General features: G+C 37.8%; 1 protein-coding gene across 1 annotated transcript in view; it reads left to right on the top strand.

Annotated features, from left to right (window-relative positions):
* The window catches only part of Wwp1 (WW domain containing E3 ubiquitin protein ligase 1), an 87,077-nt gene that overhangs the window by 24,067 nt on the left and 38,010 nt on the right, over nucleotides 1–25,000 (top strand). The window contains exons 3-9 of the mRNA XM_021221937.2: nucleotides 3,459–3,549; nucleotides 8,731–8,869; nucleotides 9,476–9,600; nucleotides 11,965–12,102; nucleotides 12,193–12,259; nucleotides 14,455–14,639; nucleotides 22,073–22,397. Of these exons, the coding sequence (XP_021077596.1) occupies nucleotides 3,480–3,549; nucleotides 8,731–8,869; nucleotides 9,476–9,600; nucleotides 11,965–12,102; nucleotides 12,193–12,259; nucleotides 14,455–14,639; nucleotides 22,073–22,397 (1,049 nt within the window). The 5' untranslated portion in view covers nucleotides 3,459–3,479. The remainder of the gene's footprint in view (nucleotides 1–3,458; nucleotides 3,550–8,730; nucleotides 8,870–9,475; nucleotides 9,601–11,964; nucleotides 12,103–12,192; nucleotides 12,260–14,454; nucleotides 14,640–22,072; nucleotides 22,398–25,000) is intronic.

The raw sequence follows: 25,000 nt of genomic DNA, 5'->3' as shown, positions 1-25,000 counted from the left end.
CCCTCCAGTGGCTCAAGCCTGTGATAGTCCAGAGGAATAACCAATCTCACAGTGATTATCTCATCTCTTTCCCAGTTTTTTTTTTTTTACCACAGTTCTAGAAAAATCACAAAATAATTCAACGTTTCCTCTCTTGGCATCTCTTCCAGTTCTGGGACTTCCTTTAACTTTCTCTTATTTAAATTTTCTTTAATATCTTTTAATAAAGCTTGTTTTTACTTTCCTTGCTCCTATGAGTGTCCATGTCCTCAGTAATATTTGGTAAGAGAGTGAACTCAGAAGCTACTGTTCCAGGTTGGTCTTTGGTAGCAATGAGTGTCTGGCATCCTCCCTGTATTAAGCACAATTGTGTGGTAAGAGGGCCTGTCACTATAAAATACCCTGAAATGTTATCATTCTTGTAATGATCCTATGGGTCACTGTCTTTGGAGTTCCAAAACTGATTGTGCCATCTGCCATAGGCATTTTAGTGGTCCACACTTGCTCTTGCTTCAGGAGACACCTGCCCAGTGCTTTTCCTGGAGTCAACCCCAGTATCTTAGTATTTACTGCCCCCGTCATTGAAGCAATTCATGTATCCGTTGTTTCTGTAATACTCATATTTGCCTTCAGAGTTTTGAGAGTATTGCCTCTTCTAGGTTTGAGACTTATCAAAGGTGTTTTTGCCAGGATTGCCTGTCCATTTTTATTTGTTTAATCCTTATCTTGAATTCAGTCATGGCCAAAAGAACAATCACTTGTCTCTGTTTTTGTCCTGTACATCATAAGCAGCATCGACTTCCTCTCTTACTTAAAGACTGCATTGGTGCTATGGGCAGTAAGTATAGAATCCTGGCCAATAATTTAATGTATTTAATCCCAGTGCTCGGAAGACAGAGGTAAATGGATCTCTGAGTTTGATGTGATCTTTCTGTATGGAGCTCCTGTTTTATGGTTCTTGTTTAGAAAAGGTGAAAACTAAGGAGAACTGGAAGTTTTAGTTAATAATTGCTTTGATATTGATTAACTCATTTGGCAATGGGGTGTGTGTGATAAAACAAGGTTAATTGGTGTACACGAAGTTATATTTAGGATAAGTAGGTTAAACGTCTGTAAATGACTATAGATAGCTACAAAGTATTGGTTTTAAAAAGCTAGAAGATTTTGAATGTTTCACCAAAATAATAAAAAATTGAAGAAATAAATATGCTTACTCTGGTATAATACTTCACAATGTAGACATCTATTAAAACATCATTTTTGGGCTGGAGTGATGGCTCATTGGTTAGGAGCACCGGCTGCTTTTCCACAGGATCTAGTTTTAGTCCCCAGCACCCATATGGCAGCTCACAGCCATCTCTCATTGAGTGCTAGGGAATCTGACACTCTCGTGTAGCCTACATGGGCTGCATTCATGTGGCATGTACGCACACATGCAAGCAAAACCACCGTACACATAAAATGTTTTTGACAAAATCACATTGCACTCCAAGTGTATGTAGAGTTTAGGTGTCATTTACAGTAAAAGTAGATGCATAAATAACAGGATAAAGTTGGCTGTGGGCTCTATGTGAACTGTATCTTCTCAAAAATATTTTTTTGTAAATCTGAAAGTATTATAAAGTAAAATATCTGTTTTCTAAACTTAGATTAATCATTTTCTAGTTTCTTCTTGATTGGCCATACTTTATTTCATCATCCATTGATAAAATTAGAATGTAAAAGTATACAGTTGTAATTTTGAAAGTCCCTGACAGTCAGAAACTATTGTATTGGATTTCTCTTGACTCTTTTCTTCTTTCTGGAGAAGACATGGGAAGTCTAGCTGTGTGAGATAGTTGGAAGGAATACAAAAGGGATCTATGGTGGCCTTCTTCTTCTTCTTCTTCTTCTTCTTCTTCTTCTTCTTCTTCTTCTTCTTCTTCTTCTTCTTCTTCTTCTTCTTCTTCTTCTTCTTCTTCTCCCCCCCCCTCTCTTCTTGTCAGGGTTTCTCTGTGTAGACCTGGTTGTCCTGGAACTCATTCTGTAGACCAGGCTGGCCTCGAACTCAGAAATCCGCCTGCATCTGTCTCCTGAGTGCTGGGATTAAAGGCGTGTGCCAACACTGCTGGCCTTCTCTTCACTTTCTTACAGGCTCAGATTAGGCTGCTCCTCTTTTGGGGGAGCCCCAGTGGCTAAGTGAGAGGGTTTTCCTGAGGGTCTGTGTAAATGGGTTGCTAGTGCTCTCATGGAATTTTGGCATAGGGCCTCACAGTGAGCTCCCTTCCCCCTTGTAGCAGGCCCAGTTCTTGTCTCTTTGACCATATGCTGCCACCATCAGCATACCTATCAGGATAATATGTCTTTGTCTATAACACTCTCCATTTCTTTTATTTATTTATGTGGGGGTGGAGCACATGTCATGCTGTACTTGTGGAAGTTAGAAGATGACCTGTGGGATACTAAGAATGAACTAAATGTCAGCTTTGGCCTCAAGTCCCTTCATACACTGAATCGTCTGTCCCATCCTTTTCTTACTATCATATTATCTGTTTGTTTGTTTGTTTGTTTTTTAAGGCTATCATTATCTAAGTGTGGTGTAGGACTGATTTTCTTGTATGATCTTGACAACTGATTGCTCTCAAGTAGACGTCATTCATAAGCCTGTTTTCTCATCTGTAGAGTAAGAACATTGAACTAAATGAGGTTTTGATCCTAGATTAAGCAACTCTTACCTTGGTGTGTGTGTCTGCATATGCATGAGTGCATTCCAACACATAGTATATGCAAATCCAACCAAGCGAGGAGGGTGTGATGATTGTAGAATATTGATCCATAAATTTAGGGAAAGGATCTAATTGGAGCACAGAAAAGATAGAATATGAGGGCAGCAACATAAGTATTAAAAGCAAGATAAGCATTAATATTTGTTAGTATTTCTCAGTATTTTCCAGAATATCACACTTTATCTCTAATAGGTTAAAGGTTTAGCCTTGAGATATTTGGTATATGGTATGTAGAAGAAAGCTGTAGTTAGTTTTTTTTTTTTTTTTTTTTTTTTAACAATTCTTGGTTAAATGTACAGTTTAAATTTTTCTTAGCAGGATTATTGTACTGTTGACTATATAGGAGAATGCTTTTATTCTTAGGAAATACATACTGAAACATTCAAGAATAAAGGACTACATACTCAGGGGGTTTCAATAGTATGTAAATATATAATAAGTATCAACATATTTATGTATATCTTTGTTTTTATGTCAACATATGATCCTGGATTCTTAGTGTTATCATTTGTGTTGTTGCTCAAATTGACTCATATATGGTTAATTGGTCACACTCTTATATAATGTTTCTATACTGTCTTAATTTCAAATGAAAGACAACTGAGAACTTGTGATGGTGTGAATTTTCATTGATTTAAATGACCAGTTTTACTTATCTTGAAAATTGAAATTTCATGAACAAGTTTTTTTGTTGTTGTTGTTGTTTTTTTATAGAGTCAAGGTGAATTTTGGGACATGGCCACTGCTTCACCAAGGTCTGACACTAGTGATATCCACAGTGGAAGGTTACAGTTAAAGGTAACGGGTAAGTGATTTTAATAATAATGTAGCATTGTGATGGTTAGATGAAAATGGATTTTGCATGCATAATTAGGCAAATATACTTCCTAAGTGATGCTCTTGAGACATACAAGGATGCTGAACTAATGTTAGGCAGCGCTAGGACTTAGGGTCTTGCCTTCATATTCTGTCTATTCCTTTTTCCTTGCCTTGACTTTATCATTATTTAGTCTATGTTTTTGAAGTAAAAATCACTTTGTAAAATCCATGATCTGATTTCACAATAACTTGAACAATAAAAAAAAAAAAATACTACTTCAGAAGACAGATCTAGAGGAACCAGAGCCTGTCTTAGGTATAAGGATGCTGGTTGGGGTCCTTTTTACCCCATTTTTGGTCCTGGAGATTGAAGCCAGGGCCTTGTACATGCTAAGCAAGCATTCCACTACAGAACAGTTTACTCCACTAGCCATTTTATTTTTTTTTAATTATCAGGTAACATCATACCAAGTCCCCTCTATTATTGTAGTGTGGCAGTTGTCTATCTGTAAACTGAAAGAATCCTTTATTTTTGTATAGTCATGCCTTCAAAGCCAAGAGCCCGTGAATAAATGAATGATCAGACTGCTAGCTTTGGATGATATCACATTAGCTGTAGAGCTTTTATTCTGTTGCTTTCTAGGGCAGGAAGTGTCTTAAAGTGTTTCACAAATTGGAAGCTTAACTGGGTTGGGTCTCGCCCTGAGTTGACCCCTCCCTTTCTCTAGTACTAAGTAGGAGGCTTCTTGTTAATGATGTTAATCTCCCTATCTCTTTCAACACAAACCCTGGCATCACTGGATCTCCTGTTGTTCTTTTTCTCTCCAAACTGCACATTTTACATTTCTTTCTGCCCATTTGTTCTTTTTCATTGCAAACTTGAATAAGCATTGTAAATAATAATCACGTCACAGATTCATTATTATGCTACTTTGAAATAGAAATTGGTTAAGGAATTTAGCCAATTACTATTTAATTTTTGCCTCAAGCAAGTTCTTAGGACAAAGGTAAAAAGTAGATAGATTCTTTGCCAGAATTTCACACAAATGGCCATATGCCTAATTGGCTGGTGTTATTCCCCTCTGAAACAGCTTTTGAGAAGGCTTTATTGTCTGCATTGTGCTCAGCACTTCAGTCTTCCCAGCTCCTGCTACCATGGCCCATTCAACTCTGCATACAGTGTTCAACTGCTTTTTTAGTCCAAAGCTCCCAGGTTTTCTACATTTCTCCAAAAACCACTTGGTTTAGTTCTTCACAGCAGCAGTTGACTGTCTGGTACTAACTTCTGTGTCACTGTTCTCTTGCTGTGATAAAACACCCTAGCCAAGGAAACGTACCAAGAAAACAGTTTATTTGGGCTTATGGTTACTAGAGGTAAGAGTCCATTGTAGTGGGGAAAACGAGGCAGCAAGTGGCAGATGTGGCATCAGGAGAAAGAAGCTGACAGTGCGTATCTTCATGTACAAATACAAAGCAAAGAGAACTAGTTTGCTTGAGGTTTTTTTGAGTCAAGGTCTTACTTTGTAGCTCATATCGCCTGGAACTAACTATAGCCAAGGCTAGCTTTGACTTTGTGATCCCCCTGCTTCAGTTTTCCAAGAACTGGAACTACAGGCATGTCCTACAACCATATCCATAATAATATTTTTTTCTTTTCCTTTTTTTGAGATGAAGTCTCTCTATAGAGCCCAGGGTGGCTTCATGATCCTCCTTCAGCCCCTTCAGCATTGGAATTACATGTGTGTGCCCCTGTGCCGATGTATCCTCTCTATTTGTTTTTGATCTGTAGTTGATTGAGGGGACAGACATACAAGAACAGTGTGTGGTGGGCATAGCCCTGTGATATGGTGCTTTTCTGGTGTATCTGAGGTATTGGTTTTCATCTCAGGGCCTGAAAAAGCAACCAGCCACCAACCAATAAATATCCTAGAAACAAAATGGTGATCTAAAAGTTAAACAGAAGGTGGCCCACTCTGATGTGGTAATTTACCATATCACAAAAATCAGGTATGATAGCATTCGGAGATAGTCATTTTCAGTTTTGTAGATTTTAAGATTTCCAATGTGAAAGGATCAGTAGCAAAGTTTGCAAGGTATATAAAGAGTATGTGGCTAAAAAATAGTAATTATAATGTATGTATGTGTAATCATATGTATACATATATAATTTATCATTTTGAAGCTATTGTGTTTTATAGTACCTTCATTGTATCTTAAAATATACTGATTTTTATATTTATTTATGTTCATGCACATACATGCACCATGATACATGTACAGGTCCGAGAATGGACTGTGGGAGTCACTCTCTATTATTTGGGTTCAAGGGATTGAACTCATGTCATGGCACTTGGTGGCAAGTGCCTTTACCCACAGAACTTCCTCAGTGGCCCTTCATGTCACTTAAGTTATGAGTGTGTTTAGCGTTTGTGATGTACACTATGGGTAATCGTCTCAAGTATTTAATTGTGTATGGCCTAAACAGGTTTTTCCTGTTAATTTCAAGTGTTACCACCTTATTTGTTCATTCATATTTCTTATATCACTCTCAGACTGTCTAGGTATTTTCTCTTTATAGTACATAAATTTGAAGAAACTGTTAATTAGGTCATATTTTATGCTGATGTCTCTGTTGTTGTCTATTTTCTTTCACCCTTTATTTGAGTTTGAGCCCACCATTTTTCTCTGTGCCCACACTAAACACTCAAACTTTGGGCGTTTTTGTTGAAAAATTATATATTAATTGAAGATGATTTTTAAGCTTTTATTTTAAAATTCCCAGATCTAAGAATATATCAAATCATTTCTTCCTCATTCAACTTTTAATGCTAATTTTCCTGTGGATCACATAACATTTGTTATTAAATGTTTCTAGGGATGTTACTGTTGATTAAGGGCTCCCCCATCCCATGCCTGCAAATTTTCAACATTTACATAGTGTTACTGTGAAGGGTAGTTTGAATATAACAACAAATGTAAATCAGTAAATGGGCTTTATTCTATGTTTTCATCAGTTAGAACTCCTGTTTGAAATAGGAGCTTTTGGTTGATTTAAAAACCTAATCACTGATTTTATATGTACTATTGAGCTGTGTTACAAATTATTATGAGATTAAAGAATGTATTTAGAAAACCATCTGTTGGCGGGAGGAATCTGTTACTGTATCAGCTTCTAGTCTTACCAATCACCTTGCCCGGGTACACTGTGGGCACATTTTGAGTGGTCTGCAGTTAACTCGCTGTTAACGGCGTAGGCTCAGTAAGCATACTGGGTCCTGGGGCTTGCTGCTGATAGTGCTTTTGCGTGCCTTCACTCACCAGTCCTAAGAACCGGGTATTATTGTCCCCCTGTTTTTCAGGTGAGAAAATGGAGGGCAGAGCCGTTAATTGACCTCCTTCAGGTCAGGATTCTAGTGACTCAAAGTTAAATCACGAACCCAGACATATTACACTTGTATGCTTCCAGTATGATCCTGTGCTGGCTTCCCTTCCTTCTCGTTACTTACAGTGTGTGGATAGATAGGATGTGTGTGGACCCAAGGAATAGCTTTTATTTGGAGTGAAAGCTTCTGAGTGGGGGTCTCCCTTGGTGGTGAACTCAGAGCAATTGGAACGTCTTGGATGGGAGTGAGCTTCATGAAGACCCTCATAGTGGCGCTTGAGACATAATGTTGAACATTGTTGCACTCTGTTAGCTTTTAAATAAAAGTTAGCGTTTAATCTTTTTCCTTATTCTTTACATATTAATAGAGGGGTAACTATTTCAGATTCTTCACCTCTGACAAGTCACTTTCACTTTATATGCCATTGCTTTGTCTAATCTCTCTCGGTAGAATAGAAGTTGTGTTCTTTCTCATCTTAATGACTCGTGTATGACACCGAGTCTTTTCCTTTGTCACCTCAGATCCAGAATGGTTACAGTGACCTGGTTATAGAAGTGACTGTAACATGCTGTTTTTTGCTGCTTGGTACTCAGTAATTTACCCTGGAAGTGTACAGTTCTGTGTTGTTACACCAGTTGCAGTCATTAATGGCACATGTTTCATTAATTAATGGCACATGTTTCATTAATTAACCCCTTAGCCATCAGATACTTTTTTTCTGTGAAACTACTTTTTTGTGTAAACATTTTTTTTGTGTAAAACATTAAATAATTTCTAATAAATGGACCACAGATATATAATGAGTACTCTCTAGATGTACTCATTATATATTTATTTTCTCACAATCTTTGGTACAGTTTGAAATTATATTTAAATAGTAGGTAAAAATAGAAACCATCCAAGTATGGTAGTGCATGCTGATGACCCCTGCACGTGCAAGACAAGGGAGGCTAGTGAATTTAAGTTTAGCATGGGTTACATAGGGAGAACTTTATCTCAAATATACATCAATATATGTTAATAGATATGCAAATATCAGATCTGCTGTGTCTGACAGGAGTATAAAATAATAGAAATAATATATACAAGACAAATTGAAACATGTTCACAGCAAAACTTGTACATAAGTGTTTATGGAAGTCCTAGACACAACAGCTACAAAGTAATTTAAATGTCTGTCAACTGACAGATAAATAAAATGTGGTATATCAATAATGGACTAGTATTTGTCAGAAAAAGGAGTGAAGTATTGAGGCATGGTACAATACTGATGAGACCTGAAAACCTGTTAGGTGAAAGAGCCCACAACACAGACATTTCAGGCAGGCAATCTATAGAGACAGAATAAGGGACATTGGGGAAAAGTGGAAAATTACTACTTAATGGTCAGGTGCTCTTGGGTAAAGTAACAAAATATCTTAAAATCAATTTGGATATGTTTGTACATGTCTGGATCTATTAAAATGAAGCATCCTATTCTAATAGATATATTTATCAGTAAGTTGGCTACTGAGAAATTAGATTGCTTTAGACATTAGTAACGTCTCCTTTTGCCATTAAGATATGTACTAGAGGTGGAAGAACACTTCTGTTTTTATTGGTTTACTAGTAGATATTGCTCTTTTTTGTCTTTTTGGTTTCTCGTGTGTGTGTGTGTGTGTGTGTGTGTGTGTGTGTGTGTGTGTGTGTGTGTGTGTGTGTGTGTGTGTGTGTGTATGTGTGTGTGTGTGTGTGTGTGTGTGTGTGCTTATATATACTCACTAGTAACTATCATTTTCTATTAGTTTCCAGTGCCAAACTAAAAAGAAAAAAGAACTGGTTTGGAACAGCAATATATACTGAAGTCATTGTAGATGGAGAAGTTAAGAAAACAGCAAAATCCAGTAGTTCCTCTAATCCAAAATGGGATGAGCAGCTGATTGTGTGAGTATTGTGTGTAAGAATAGAAAATCACGTGTCAAATGTTTTGTATTTTGTAGACTTCAAGTAGTGAAGTTTTTTCTTTATCCAAGAAAGAATTTTGCATTTGAAGAATTTTTTTTATTTTTCTCAGAGGATGGATAGTAATTTGTGTTTTTATTTTACAGACAATTATGTTTACATAGCTTTTTTTCTCTGATTGCTTTGAGTAGAAATAAAGTCAGCCGTTCTTAATTTTGGCACTTTGAAGTATAAATTTGGCATAAGAAGCATAAATTTGAATGTAGTAGAAACATTATAACTAATGTCAGCCATTCTAAAAAGCTCTAGAAATGTGTTCCAAGGGGAGAGGTTTTTCTGAGGTCTCAGTAAGGCACTTATTGCTGTATAGCTCAGTGGTTGCTAACTATAATAATCCTGAAGTAGTTACCAAGGCCACAATGTATTTAAAAGTATTTGTTATTTTCATTTCTGATCCAGTTTACTGTTTTATACAGTATTGAATTCAATTCATACTTTTAGAAAAATAATAATTAATATAAATACCTTAGAAGAGTTAGCACACACAGCGATGACATGTTTATTTTTGTTATAATGTTATTCATGCAGAAATGTGACCCCACAGACCACCTTGGAGTTTCGAGTTTGGAGTCATCACACTTTAAAGGCAGATGCTCTGTTAGGAAAAGCAACAGTGGACTTGAAACAAGTGCTGTTAACACACAACAGAAAATGTAAGTGGCTTTCTAATCTTTGATTCTTTATACATCATCTAAGAGACTTTAAATACATCTTTCTAAAGTCCAGAAGTGAAGTGTAGTATTGTGCTTATAAAGAACTTATAATTGCAAATGGTTGCTTTTAGAACTGTGTTGTAATAAACTGTAGGAAATATTTTCCTATCCTTTATTGATGCTGTAGATCATCTAGAGTACTTCGATACCAGTTATCATCCCTCATTTATTATTTACTTGTTTACTTAGACCTGATTCAAGTATGGTGGTATATGCCTCAACTATGGGCAGCTATTGATATTTATAAAATGCTTGCCCTGGGCTGTTTTTCTATTAAACTCTAATAATATTGCCCCCTAGTTTCATAAGAAAAGAAAAAAAAAAACACAAAAAAAACAAAAGGAAGTTCCTTCTGAAAATCCTCATATAATTGAAAGTTTTTGATACATTTGATACATTTTTTGAAAACAAGTTTTAAGGAAGAAAATGTGTTACCTGTGGTTTATGGTAATTTAATTATCTGTTATTGCATGACTTACTTTGGCCTGGACATTTGGCCTGGTACAGAAATTTGTAGGCATTTCAAGTGTATAGTATCTTACCTGGATATCATTATCTATGTCCCTATTGCACATTTAGATTGTTTCTAACTCTGTTCTGAAGTTAGTCTGTACTCCGCACCCCCTCCCATATAAATATTTAGTCACTTAACCTCCATGTAAAGGAATCTGTCTATGCAGACATCTAAGAAACTTATAATGTCATGTGATTTGAGATAAAACCCTCGTAAATTGCATAAATTTAGGTATCTGGTTGATCTACATGAACAGAATGCATTTAGATGAAGAATATTTGATAAACATTTCGATTGTAAGTGGAGGCCTTTAGAAAGATACAGCAGTAGTGTCCTACACAGCTTACCTTAGGCAGTCATTACACTTCTGTTCTATTTTGTCTGGAGGTTAGGGTCTTACTCTGTAGTAGCCAGGCTGTCCTTTCAGATCCCCTGGAGAGCTAGAATTATTCTTGTCTTCCTCACCCAGATCTTCAACAAGTGGAGACTTTTTTCTCATTTCTCTTAAGGCTAGAATCGGATCAAGGTGACGATAGAGTTGCTTTCTTCTGATTCTTCTTACCCTGACTTGTACATAGCCTTCCTTTCCCGTGTCTTCACATAGCTTCCCCTTTGCATGTGTCTACGTCAGTAAATGGTACTGATAAGGGCAGCACTTGGGAGGCAAAGGCAGACAGATTGATCACTCTGAATTCGAGGCCGGCTGTGGGCAGAGTGAGTTCCAGGACAATCTGTGCTATATGGAGAGGCCTATCTCTCAAAACAACAGTGAAAAATAAAATCGAATTGTTTCCATATTGGATAATAAAGTGATCACAGATGGGTTTTAAAGAGTATTGCTTTTCTAAATTATTAACTGAGAAATTGTGTTTACAGAGTTAAAAGTCATTTTATGGTTTACCTATAAAATGAAGTAATCAAAACAAGCTAATTAATCTGTTCAAGTATTCTGTTTTGTGATACGTTTATATTTTCAGTAATTTCAAACTTTACATAATTACTATACCATAATGTATTTCAAGCATGAAAATCTCATATTTCTTTTGTATATTTGACATGCTATGCTCTTCACAAATTTCTCTCATGCATGAGTGAATTTAATGCAGATTCTGTGGCATTGGAGTTGTATCCAAGGGACTTTGCATTTAAATCAGAATAGATTTAATAGGATTTGGCCTTCTATAAGAAAGAAACAATAAACTGTTGTCTCGGTGTTTAGTGTTTATGGAGCACTAGCTGTGTCTGATGTGGTGCTTATGCCTCTCCACTGGGTTTGAAGTTCCTTTTATTTCCTTTTGTTATTCTTCTTGTTCCATTTTGTAATGAGGACTGAGGAAACTGAGACTTAATGAAGCTTGAATAACTTAGCTTTGTATGCCTGGTAAGTGGCAGAGGTGGACTTAGAGGTAACTAAGACACTTGACTCGCTTCACAATGACATTGTGCCTCATCCAAGGATCTTTGTGCTTCTGCTCAGGAGCAAGTGTACATGGCTGTGGTGAACTTAAAACAGATAGGCAGACAGTGTGAGCTTGTCCTCTGAAGGCTATGCTGTGCAGAAGCCGTGAAGGATGATAGCGACAGTGTGAGACTTAAGAAGAGTCACTCAGCTGACCAGGGATGGAGTTATTCCTGTTGTCATATACTCAGGGTCTACAGAGAGTAATGCAAGAAATGACTTGCAAATGCTGCCGTCAAGTTCTGAAGTGCAGCAGTTCTTTAACTGAGGTACCTCTAAAACATGTTTGTGTGTGACAAATGTTTTTAAATTAGAATTTTCTTTTCTCTAGTAGAAAAAGTGAAAGAACAATTAAAACTTTCCTTGGAAAACAAGAATGGAATAGTGCAAACTGGGGAACTGACAGTTGTCCTTGATGGATTAGTGATTGAGCAAGAACCTGTACCAAACCACAGCTCCTCGCCACCCAGTAAGCTGTGCTGATTCATTTTTAACTTAGATAAAGAGATTTGATGAGAAGAAGTATGTAGACTGAGTTGCTTTCTTTCCTGATGTTTAGTAGAAATTCAGCAAAATGGAGATGCCTTACATGAGAATGGAGACCCTGCAACAAGGACAACTCCCAGGTAGAGTGCTTTATCTTATTATTTGTGAAATAAATATTATTAATACTTCCCAAGCATGAAGTTCGTGCTTTTAATTTACTTTATTTTTTTGCTAGCTCCAAATGTGTGACCCTTCTGCTTCAGTCTTTTGACTGGGAGGATTGCATTACTGGGTGGCGGTGGGTGGCTGCTTACAGTGATTTGCAGTTTCCAGTGCAGTTGAGGATGACCCTTAAGCTCTGGTCCTCCTGCTCCCACCACACAAGTGCTGAGGTTACAGGTACCCATCACACCCAACTTACAAGCTTCCATTCGTAATCTCAATTTAGTATTTGTCATAAAATTTAAAAGTCTAGCCAGAGCTACGTCAAAAAAATACCAAAAAATATATTAATAAATACAAATTTCAAAGCTTATACATATACTTATTTGCTGAGTACTTAGGAAAGAAGATTTAAAATAACAGCTTTATTAAGATGTAACACATAATAAAATTACTGTTTTGGCCATTTTCTATAAACAGTAATGTTTGTCTTATATAGCACAATGTTTCAAGTATTCCCTTATCCTGTGGAATGTGCCGATGTTTCCTTTCTTACTGAAAATGGCTTTTCACAGTCAGTATTTCCAATGTGTTGGTTATTGGGTCTGTGGCGTGGGACGGAGCCTTTCCTGATTCATCCTCCTCCTGTAGCTCACAAGCTGAATGCCCTACTGATTATGGCCACAGAATTTATCCTTCCATTCACATTTTGTGATGACTAAGAAAGGCTCTCTTAGACTTGATGGCTCAGGGAACAGGTGAGGTCTGGTGGGGGGAGCACCCTTTCTGAGGCAAGGGGGAGGAGGAATGGGAGGAGGAACTGTAGGAAGGGTGAATGGGAATGGGAAGGGGGCATCAATGATGGGCGCTCCTTTGAGACATGTAAATGGAATGAGAATATATAATTCAAATATCGTGGAGTTAAAAGTCCAAAAATATAAAAATATATTCTTATAAAATTAACTTGGTATATCTGAACTATATAGGGCAAAGTTTAACTTTTGGACTCTGTACCATTACTAATAATATATTCTTAACTACTGTTGGGTGCTACTCATTAAAGCACTTGAACAAGCTAGATACTGTGACCCACTTACAGTCTGAGACACTTGAGAGGCTGAAACAAGAGAATAAGCTTTTGATAGTATGCTTTTCAAATTGCTTATTTGCCGTAAGTAAACAGTATCTAGATTATAATTTACACTGGGAAAAATTAATGACCAAACAAGTATAATAGTTTATAGATTAAAATGTATCGCCGGGCGGTGGTGGCGCACGTCTTTAATCCCAGCACTGGGGAGGCAGAGGGAGGTGGATTTCTGAGTTCGAGGCCAGCCTGGTCTACAAAGTGAGTTCCAGGACAGCCAGAACTACACAGAGAAACCCTGTCTCAAAAAAACCAAAAAAAAAAACCAACCAAACAAAAAAAACCCACAAATGTATCACTGTATAACATGTTTAAATTCTTTACAGTACAATTTTAGATTTTAAAGGAGTTTAAATGACTTAAAACCTAATCCTATGTTGAACATAGTTGCCTGTACCTGCAATGCCAACACTTGAGAAGCAGAGGCAAGAGAATGGCTTCAAGTTTGAGGCTACCCAGAGTTACATGTCAAGTTCTAAGCTAGGCTGGCCAATCTAGGAAGACATATCTTAAGACAAACGAGACCACCAAAACTATATTGTTTTACTACTGGAAGCCTTCAATCAGCGTCTCACATTCAGACTTCTAGATCACGGTTTCTGAATGGCCAGGCAGCGATGCATCCTTCAGAATTACGTGCAAGTTTTGTTCAGACTTTACCTGTCTTCACTATTAAATATATTTCCAAGTTCAGAATTAGTTTGTGGACATTTCATATCACTTCATGAGCCTTTGAAGCTACTTTCAGAGCACTTAAAGTAGCCCAGTATTCTAATTTGAAATGCACAATTGGAAGCGTACTTGCAGGCCTACATACACTCAGCATCCTTGCTTTGTGTGCCAGTGTGGACAGGTATCATTGAGGGGAGTGTAGTTTAGTGTGGCAGCAGCAGGCTCTGTCTCTGATCTCCGCCCTAGCACTCCACAGGAATGTGAGAATTCAGGGTTGTTTTTAATGTAAAGTCTGCCGGTACTGTTTTATTATATTTAACTCATTGAAGTCAGACTTTTTTTTTCTTTTTCAAGGTTGTCTGTTGAAGGTACTATTGGAATTGATAATCATGTATCAACCAACACTGTTGTTCCCAACTCCTGCTGTTCACATGTAGTTAATGGAGAAAACACACCTTCATCCCCGTCTCAGGTTGCTGCCAGACCCAAAAATACTCCAGCTCCAAAACCAGTCACATCTGAGCCCACCAGTGACACAGGTAATCTTGACTGTTTGTCCCATTGTCTGAGTGAAAATTAAAGAGCTTTTTATTCATGCCTCTATTTGCTTTATTATATTATGCTATCATTCTTAATCTTGTCTTATAATATAAACTATAAAATTGTAATACTTGAAGGTTTTTCTAAGTTTAAAATTTTCTGAATTATTTAAGAAGGTATGTGAAAAAACAGTTGAGAAATCACTAATGTGATGTAAGATTCTTGGGTTTTAGGCCACACGATACTATTTAATTAGTGATAAAGTATGTTTTTGAAAGAACTTGAGTGAATTCATTGATCTGTTAATAAAAGTTAGAATGTAGAATCTCAGGGCCATTTTGATTTGTATTTCCCTGATGACTAAAGATGCTGAACATTTCTTTAAGTGCTTTTCAGTCATTTGTGATCCCTTTTGAGAATTCTCTGTTTAGCTCTGTACCTCTTTTTTTTTTTTTTTGGTTGTTCTCTGTATAGCCCTGGCTGTCCTGGTACTCACTTTGTAGACCAGACTGGCCTCGAACTCAGAAATCCGCCTGCCTCTGCCTCCCAAGTGCTGGGATTAAAGGTGTGCGCCACCACCGCCCGGCTCTGTACCTCATTTTTAAGTGGGTTATTTGTTTTGTTTGGTTTTTGGAGTCTAACTTCTTGAATCTTTTATATATTTTGTATGTCAGCCCCCTGCTATAGGGCTAGTGAAGATCTTTTCCCAATTTGTAGACTGTTGTTTTGTCCTATTGACAGTCTATTGCCTTGTAGAAGCTTTTCAGTTTCATGAGGTCCCATTCAACAATTCTTGATCCATTGGTAATCTGTTCAGGAAATTTTCTCCTGTATCAATGCATTGAAGGCTGTTTCCCACTTTCTCTTTTATTAGATTCAGTGTATCTGGTTTTATGCTGAGGTCCTTGATCCACTTGGACTAGAGCTTTGTGTAAGGTGATTATAGATCAGTTTGCAGTCTTCTACATGAAGAGTGCCAGTTAGATCAGCACCATTTGTTGAAGATGCTTTCTTTTTTCCACTGTATGTTTTTTGTTTCTTTGTCAAAAATCAAGTATCCATAGTTATTTGGATTTATTTGTGGGTCTTCAATTCTAGTCCATTGATCAACCTGTCTGTTTTTTTATTAATGGTTTCTTTAACCTGTCTTCAGTATATGAGTTCTCCCTAGTAGCTAACATTTTACAAGTGTGTGCTGTGATTTGATATCGCTATCAGAAAGTTTTATATTTCCCCAAAGGGAGAATTATACTACTATAGAAGAATTGTCCTAGGAAGACTTTATAAGATTTTTTTTTTCTGAAAATATACCATGATATGGACAGCAAAAAGTGCTCCTTACTTCCAAAAAGGCAGATACAGCAGTGAACTTTGTTGCTTATCGTTCATTAAAAAAAGAATGATATGACATGATAAAAAGCCAAGAAAACCTATCTTATGATAAGAAAGTAGCTCGTGAGCTCCTGACCCTAAACAGTTACTGACAGTTGGTGGCTTCTGGAGAGTCAGTTTTCTTTAAGGGGGCAACTCCACACCTAAGAGTATATGAGAAGCACAAGTTGGGCTTGGTAGGTTATTTCTAAAACGAGAAAAATTGACCTAATGCAGCAGGGAGGGTGCTAGTTCTGGGAAGAGTAGAGGGCAGATGTGATCAATACACACAGTATAAGATTCTTGAGGAATTAATATGTCTAAACACTCATTCTATAGCTAGGCAAAATAACACATTCGGAACAGTCAGTTTCCTTTTGAGCCAACTTAAAAGTTAGAAATTGTAGTCTTACATATATGGTCTGAAGAAATAGATACTGAGAGATCAATAGTTATTTTTTATTTTATTTTATATCAAAACAGGAAAACCAAGCTCTTCCAATAGGATATAAAAATAAAATAACAAAATAACAAGTCCAAACCTGTTCACTCACATCATTTGCATCATCTCTTGCGGTAATTAGATGTCAGTTCCTATTCATGCAAGGAGTCAGATGACAAAAATGTGGGCTTGGCACTTTAGAAAGGCCAGTTCAGTATACAGAATTTGCTCTTACCTGTGAGGCATTTTAGCTGTGTGAGGAGGTTAGTCAAAGTGTTCACTCCCTTTAGTTATTGCATCTTTTAACTTTGGACAAATTTAGATGTTTAAGAAACAGGAAAGAATTAACCTTTGTCAATTAACACTGTAGAATCTCTTGTGTATACTTTGTAGCTTGGTGACTATTTTATATACTCTCTCCATTGAAGATATGTTCATTTTTCACAGTCCTGTAATTTCAGCATGAAAATAAAACACGCACATGAGGAATTCGAAATGATAATTCCATCACAAATAATGCTCTGGCATTTGTGAAATTATAAAGCCAGGGCAGACTTAACAGTAGTGATGCAATAATAGCTACTGAGTGTCCATTTCCCAGCTCCTCTCAGTCATTCTTTGGTATGTGTACCAGAATTTTCCATTTGCGCTGAAGGAATTAAAGTATAGAGTGGTCACAGGATTAACGTCCAGCTCTGTCTGGGAACTGTATACAACCTCCTATTCACATTTAGTCACATAGGGTGAATCAAAAGGATGGTGCTTTTATATTGGGAGAGGCCTCACAGTATTCTCCCAACCTTTTCACCTCCTGCGATTTTCTTACAAAATAGTGTGACTGTCCTCATTCCATTTACCTTAAGGGACTTCTAGAACCTTTTGTGTTGGCAGCAACCACTTAGTTGATGTGTTTGATCGCGTATTCCTTACTAGTAGAATTAATTCATATTTTTCCAAGAAATGGGCATTACCTGTTCCATTAAGATGAAGTTGCAAGTAGTATCCCCACCCCTTTTGAGGAGGTGGGTGCTGGGTATCGTCACGGATGCCTATAGATAGGAAGTGAACACTTAACCTTTGAACTCATTGCTAATATCCTTTTTTTTCAGTTTATGACCCTTGACATGAGCTTTTGTTATTGGAATTGGAATGATGAATGTGGAGCTCCATATGTTCTCCCATTCACCACCAGGTCTGCAAGACCTAGCTGATGCTGCTGAGGCTGCTGAGGCTGCTGAGGCTGCTGAGGCTCTAGACCCGTGAGCCCAGGAAACCTCTTTTCTCCAAGAAGTTACCCAGCCTTATACTCCATTTCAGTATGACAAGCAAACTAATATACCTGTACTTAAAGCTTCTGAAATCACAAAAGATGTGTGGTTTTGTGTGTGTGTGGTGTGTGTGTGTGTGTGTGTGTGTGTGTGTGTGTGTGTGTGTGTTGTAAATTTATTTGTTAGCAGTATTATAGGACTGACAGGAGACTATTTGCACTTTCCCCCATGATTGGCTTCTAACCTGTTTGGATATTAATATGGTATATAATTCATATGCCATATAACTGTTCTATAACTGTTCTAAATTCCAAACCATAAATTCTGGAATACATTGTCTCCATGGGTTTCAGATAATGGATGTGGGCCAATACTATGGAGTCCAGAAAAAGGATAAATTCTCACCAGAGGTAGTATTTTTACATGAAGGTTATTTTCTCCCTCTTGAGTAAGAAGATTCATTTGAGAAGTTTAGTTGCCATAAATATTTATTATAGATTATATCGAGAAGATGAGACAGTGCAGAATAGACTGAAGAGTAGACAACCTGATAAGTACCGTCAGAGTTAGCATCTCTATATATAAAAGAGGGCGGTATTCTTAACTAATCACCTTATAGCATTTGTAAAGGTTAAATGAGATCAAAAAAATCAAAAATATCTATCATAGTTCTTGGAAAGTGATATTTAAGAAAAATGCTATACTTTTTTCTACTTTAATCCTCTCTAACTTGTAGTATGAAGTGACTTTTCCTAATGAATAATTATTTATTAATAAAAGATAAGTGTAATATGGATCAGACAAATGGATTTTATAGCTATGTTATACTTTTTTCACTTATTGAGACTTATAAATACTGGGAAAACTTGAGAGAAATGTATGGGAAGTCCTGTGTACTGGCCTTTACCGGTGTTAAGCCCATATGAAACTATAGTAAGTTACAAGTCAGGAATCTGGCACTGATACAAACTCAGAGCTTGCCACTGTAAGCAGTTCAGCCTACTTGCTTTGTGCTTGAGTGCTTAATTTCTTCAGAAGTGTGACTCGTCTACCATTATATCAGATACAGAGCTGGGTCATTCCTATAGAGCAGCCTCACAGTCTTTACCTTTATAGCCATATCTACTCTGAAATGGCTCACCTGTAAGGAAATCACACAGGAAAACAAATATTTTTCATCTGGCAGTTTTTAAAAGTAGTAAAATGGTATCATGATTTATTTATGTTCAAATAACAAAATATTCAAGACTGTAACTTATGAAAAAAAGAGATTTTAATTCTAGCACTCAGGAGGCAAAGGCAGGCTGCCTCTGTGAGTTCAAGGCCAGCCTTGTCTATGTAGTAAATTCTAGGCCAGCATGGCTATACGTAGTGGGTACCCTGCCAAGGGGCTTTGGGGAGGAAGAAAGAAAAGAATGTGAGGCTATGCCAATGGCCGGCAAATATAGAAGTGGATGCCCACAGTCATCTATAGGATAGAACACAGAGACCCCAATGGAGGAGCTAGAGAAATTACCCAAGGAGCTGAAGGGGTCTGCAACCCTATAGGTGGAACAACAATATGAACTAACCAGTACCCCCAGAGCTCGTGTCTTCTGCTGCATATGTAGCAGAAGATGGTGTAGTCAGCCATCGTTGGCAAGAGACGCCCCTTGGTCTTGCAAGTTTTATATGCCCCATACAGGGGAACGCCAGGGCCAAGAAGTGGGAGTTGGTAGGCAGGGGAGCAGGGTACGGGGAGGGTATAGGGGACATTCGGGATAGCATTTGACATGTAAATGAAGAAAATATCTAATAAAATAAGTTTAAAAAAAGAAAGCAGTATCAGATAGAAACCCTGGACAGAAATGTAGAATTTAATTACATTTCATTTCTTGTGGCATACTAGTTATGTGGGTTCTGAGAAGTGCATATTGTCATTTCAGTTCTGTACTTGAGTCTCTTGAATTGTAAGAAATTAGGAATAAAGATTCAATTCACATTTTGTTCAGGCTTTCAGTGTGATCATAAGCTTCGAACTCGTTTGGGTTGAGGTGAGATCAGTAGAATGTATGATAGTTTGATAGAAAGCAGCCCAGTCATTTTCTGTCTTAGCTGTGCTGTGCATTTCCACCAACAAGGAATGACAGTTGTTCTTCATTGGTACAGGCCTTTCTGTTTAAGCAGGTACATTTTCTAACCTTTTCACATAAAGACATTTTTATATATACCTAAGTCATTTTATTTCTATAAAACCTTAGTATATGCCATGATGGTCCATCCCTATAATCCCAAACGCTTGATGGGATTGCAATTTCCAGGTCTGCTGGAGTAAAAACAAGCACGTCAACATCAAAAACAACAAACACCAACTCTTAATATTTTGCTTTCTGATAGAACTTCATTATGATCTTGGCTGAACCTAAGGTCCTTCATTTTGCCAATATATTATAATTATATTTAATGTATTAGTTTTCATTTCTGGTTGTTTACTCTGTGTTCTAAGTAATCTCCTTTATATGTGACTTTTACTCTTTTATTTTCAGTGTTTTTAATTTTTTAGCATTAATTGCCAAATAATATTCAGCAATATTGAATTGTATTACTGATTATGATCATCCTTCCTTTGTTCATTAGTATTTTATTGAATACTTCTTAGCTAACATTAAAAATAATCATATTACTTTTATCCTTTGCCCAATTACCATGACATAGTTCCTAACATAATTCGCTACTATTGAATTCACTTTGATTATGCATCATGACGGGCCATGGTTATAACGTTTTGTGTGGGCTGGAAAGGTCTTTTTTTCCTAGTGGAATATAACAGTTCAAATAATGCAAGGGTTATCTGTAAAGCTAAAAAAGGACTTTTTCCAAACCCTGTCTACTCCTTGTGTTCGAGGAAAATATTTCTTCCATTGCCTTTCCATTTCAACTCTAATTGTTTATTTAAAATTTCAGTAATTTGCTTAATACATTCTGACTGATTGTGATTCAGTTCTATGTATTTCTGATCTTACTCATATAATTTTAGTATTCTTTACAAACCTTGCTGTGGTTTTTCATACTTTCCTAATCATAAAGTCATTGGGTGGTATGTTTAAAATTCAGATTTCTAGAGAGTTCCTTATAAATTTCTTCAAACAACAACAACAACAAAACAAAACCGAGTCACTCCGAGCTTCTTACTTTTAGGTTGCTCATCAGGTAGCAGGGCAGTAGTTGCAGACTGAAACCACTCCTCTTGTTCTCAGCTACCCTACTAGCCAGTAGGAAGAGGGTGCCAGATGCAAAACCCAACTAAGCAGATATTCACAGTAAAGACATTTGATTTGTGCACTCCCCAGACTTGGGTGATGCTAGACCCTGCAGCATATTTGGGTTTCTAGGCCATTTGTGAATCCACTTGGAGGCAATGGCAACTGTGTGGGGGGAGTGTAGGTCTATACAGAATGCCAGTGGTGATTGACACTCCCGTGAACCCCACTCATGCCCTAGATCCCCTACATAAACTTGATGACTGCCCATTCTCTCAAAGCTTGTCACCCAAGCCACCAGTCTCAAAGAAAGTAAGGTTTACCTTGCCATGATCAATCCGCCACATAGATGGAGTCCATGGATTATTTCAGGGACACTCCATGGCTCTAGAACATCTTAAGGGAACAGGACAGAGATGCTTCTTCCAAGGTCCTGGGGACGTGTAGAGACTTTTGTTTCATCAAGCAGCAACCTCACCTACTATCTTGTCAATATAAGTGTCCCTTCTGTAGCACCACACATATATTACAGATCTCACAACTGTGCTGAGACATAGGAAGTCTCAGGAGTAGGTTATTTCTTACATCCATGTAGAATGGAAGCTGAGTTTGGTTGTGTGCTTGCAATCCCAGCAACTCAGGTGGCAAGGCAAGAGGATGTCCAGTTTAAGAAAAAAAAAGTTTAAAATAGACTGTTGGATTTTTAATTTTTAGTCCCCTATGGTACTATTATAAGAATTAATGCAATCATGTATGACTGGACAAAATAATGAAAGAGTTTTTTGTTTGATTTGCTTTGAGTTAGCTACTTCTTATATATAAGATAGGAGATTTAAAGTTGATATTTGGAGGAAAAATTTTCCCTAATGTTGGTGTCTCTTTGCTGGAGTTAATGTTATTAGTATATATGCTTAAGTTTATATCATTTACCAACTAAGTTTAAAATTTCTAAAATTTTTATTATATTCTCACTTTATTCCTAAAAATCGATTCCAAAGATCTCTCTTGTTATTTTATGTTCTTCAGTATCTGGTACATTACTCAGTTTGAATAGGCTTTGAAAAAGTCTAGTAAATTGATTAGGTAATTATTTTGATATTTTTCCCTTGTAGTTAATGGAGAATCGCCATCTGCCCTAGCTGATAATACTTCATCCATGGGTACTTTACGGCCGTCTGAAGAGACCACCTCGGCTTCCAGTTGCACTAGCACCACCGTCCAAGAGCCTCCTGTACAAGAGCCCCCAGCAGCCTCAGAGCACAGTGAATGTACTCCCTCTGCCAGTGCAGAAGTGCGACCAGAAGCTCGGAGCCTCATAGACCCGGACTCTGATTCTAGAAATAATTCTGGTTTTGACAAAGTAAGGCAGCCAGAAGGGTGTGTAGAACCTCTGCGGCCACAGTCTGGAAACACCAACACAGAAGCTTTGCCATCAGGGTATGTCAAGAAAATATTTCTAATGTTTGACTTCCATTTAAGAAGAAATTTTCTTCTGAAGTATGACTATTGGATATTTATATGAAATATTTCTTTTTGTTAAAAAAAATTAAGGTAGGGACTGGAGAAGTGGTTCAACAGTTAAAAGTATAAGTTCTTTCAGAGGGCTCAAATTTCATTCCTGCGTGCATGACACGAGGTTAGAAAGTCACCTCCAGGATACCTTGTCTCTGACCACTGTGGGCATCTGCACTCATGTGCATACATATACACACACCCATACACTAGCACATACGTACACCTCATTCAAAATAATAACAAAATAAATCATCAAATTTAACTCTAAGTGGTAACATTCATACAATTTATTTGCTCCAGTGAAACTACTTTTTTGAGTTAAGAATAGTCACTTATCTGGTCAAAATATGTGTTGTTTGAAATGAACAAACCAGATGTGAATCTGCAAGACCTTTTGATTTTGTTTTCATTTTCTAAAGTAGTGAACATAACTCACTTGTGATAACTCCAGTTCTCTAGCTCTTTGTGTGATCTGCATCCCTGCTTGTGGGGCAGTGGTCTGTGCACAGACAGCCTGGTCTCCGGTCGAGTATAGGTCTTGAACTCCGGGGGGATGGGGGGTGGGTGGTGATTTCCACCTACATGGGACGGAAGGCATTTGATCATGACATCTGGACCCCTGGCTCCTGTCTGCTCCAGTATCAATAAGGCATTTGAATGACTTATCTATTATAATGGTTAATTTTGGATGGGATCCTTCTGAGATGCTGGATACCTGTAAGGCTTCTATGGGAGTAGTTGTCCCTCTTACTGTCAGGGCTGAGGGCCGCCCCATCTGAAGTTTAAAGGCTCCAGTGCCATACCATCCTTATCATATACAGCGGTACAGTATCTCCTCCAATGGAAACCTTTTCTGCATCGGGGGCAGATTTTCTTACTGCGATTAAAATCTGCTATGGGGAGAAAGTTTTGTGGGCATTCATCCCTCCAGTGTCCTGCCTCTCCACATTTGAAGCAGATTCCTTCTGTTTTTACTGCTGCTACAAATGCTGAAGCCACAGATGTAACCTGGTGTTATACTGTTCCTATATCTCCAGTTGCCACAATCCATCTATCTCGATGTTCCTACCGAAGACCCTAGCAAGCTCCTCTGGATTCAGAGGCCATACCTCCCCATACGATAGTTTTAAGAAGGAGGTCTCTGGCTGTGGAGTTGGGAATTTTTCTTTCTAGGCTCATTTTGGTTCTGAGAATAAAATCAGATAGGGGTTCTCCGTGCTTTTGTTGGAGAGAGAGCAGGGAGGAGGCAGGGTCTTGGGACCCTGAGGGTGGAGCGAGCCTATCCCAAGCATGGGTTGCACAGAGGTGGACCTGCTCATAGTACCCTGCTGGCTGAGTTGCCTGCTGTGCTCCAGTAGAAAAGTCTTCCTGGCCAAAGAGTTCATTAAAGCCCCATAGAGTGTCACCTCTGCTCTGGTTTTGCCTGACTTGTTGATGGCATTCATCTCGAAATAAGGCTTCCCATTCCAAAAATGTTGGTCCAAGAAGGGCAGAACTACAAATATCTCTCCAATCTTGGGGAGTATTTAAGTTGGCAATATGGCTCTGTAGGAGAGATTTTGTCCAGGGTGCATGTATGCCATCTTCCATCACTGCCTGTCTGAGTTCTTTTAAGTCTGAGGCTTGGAGTGGGTACCAATTAAGGGGTTTATTTCAGCTGGGGTTGATATTAACTGGGAATGCCTGAACAGTTTGGATTTTTAGTTTTGTGTCAGACTCCTGAGAAGCATGGGAGGCGGGGTTAGTTTTTGCAAGAGAGTCTCGAATATTACAAAGTTGTTGGGTGATAGATGGTTGGGGGTAAGGGACTATGGAGTTAGGTGGGGCTTCATCTATGAGTTTTGAAGGTATTTTGCTTTTACAGCTTGAGGAAGGGGGAGGAGAGATGCCTCTCTCTGTTTGGATAGGGGGAGGTGAAGGTGGTAGCTCCTTTTTTTTTCTTTCTTTTTTAATTAGATATTTTCTTCATTTACATTTTAAATGCTATCCCGAAAGTCCCCTATACTCTTCCCCTTACCCTGCTCCCCAACCCACCCACTCCCTTATGGAGCCTTGCCTTTGAGTGGGAGAAGGAGGGCCAGAGGAGCAGATGGTTTATTTAGTGTTTCCTCACCTGGTAGTAGCTAGCCATCCATTCCCAGTACCAGTGAATGCAAGCGACAGTCTCCAAAGGACTCTATTACAAGCCTAGATTTTTCTAACCTTAGTTTTTCCTAATTTCCTTTAAGTTTCTTTGTATGAATATTTTAGTTCCCAATGCTTTTTTTAAAAGAATGATTCTTCATCTTTATTTAAATAGTGCTTACTCCTTAATGCTCTTTGTTATTTATGATGCCTATATTAATTATTTATTCATTTTGTTTACCTTCAAGACACAAGCTTAGACTTGTGTACTGGCTAGCTTTGTGTCAACTTGACACAGCTGGAGTTATCACAGAGAAAGGAGCTTTAGTTGGGGAAATGCCCCCATGAGATCCAGCTGTGGGGCATTTAGTGATCAAGGGGGAGAGGCCCCTTGTGGGTGG

This window comes from Mus pahari, chromosome 22, assembly GCF_900095145.1.
Source record: "Mus pahari chromosome 22, PAHARI_EIJ_v1.1, whole genome shotgun sequence".
Classification (NCBI taxonomy): Eukaryota; Metazoa; Chordata; class Mammalia; order Rodentia; family Muridae; genus Mus; species Mus pahari.
This window is presented reverse-complemented; position numbering and strand designations above follow the sequence as displayed.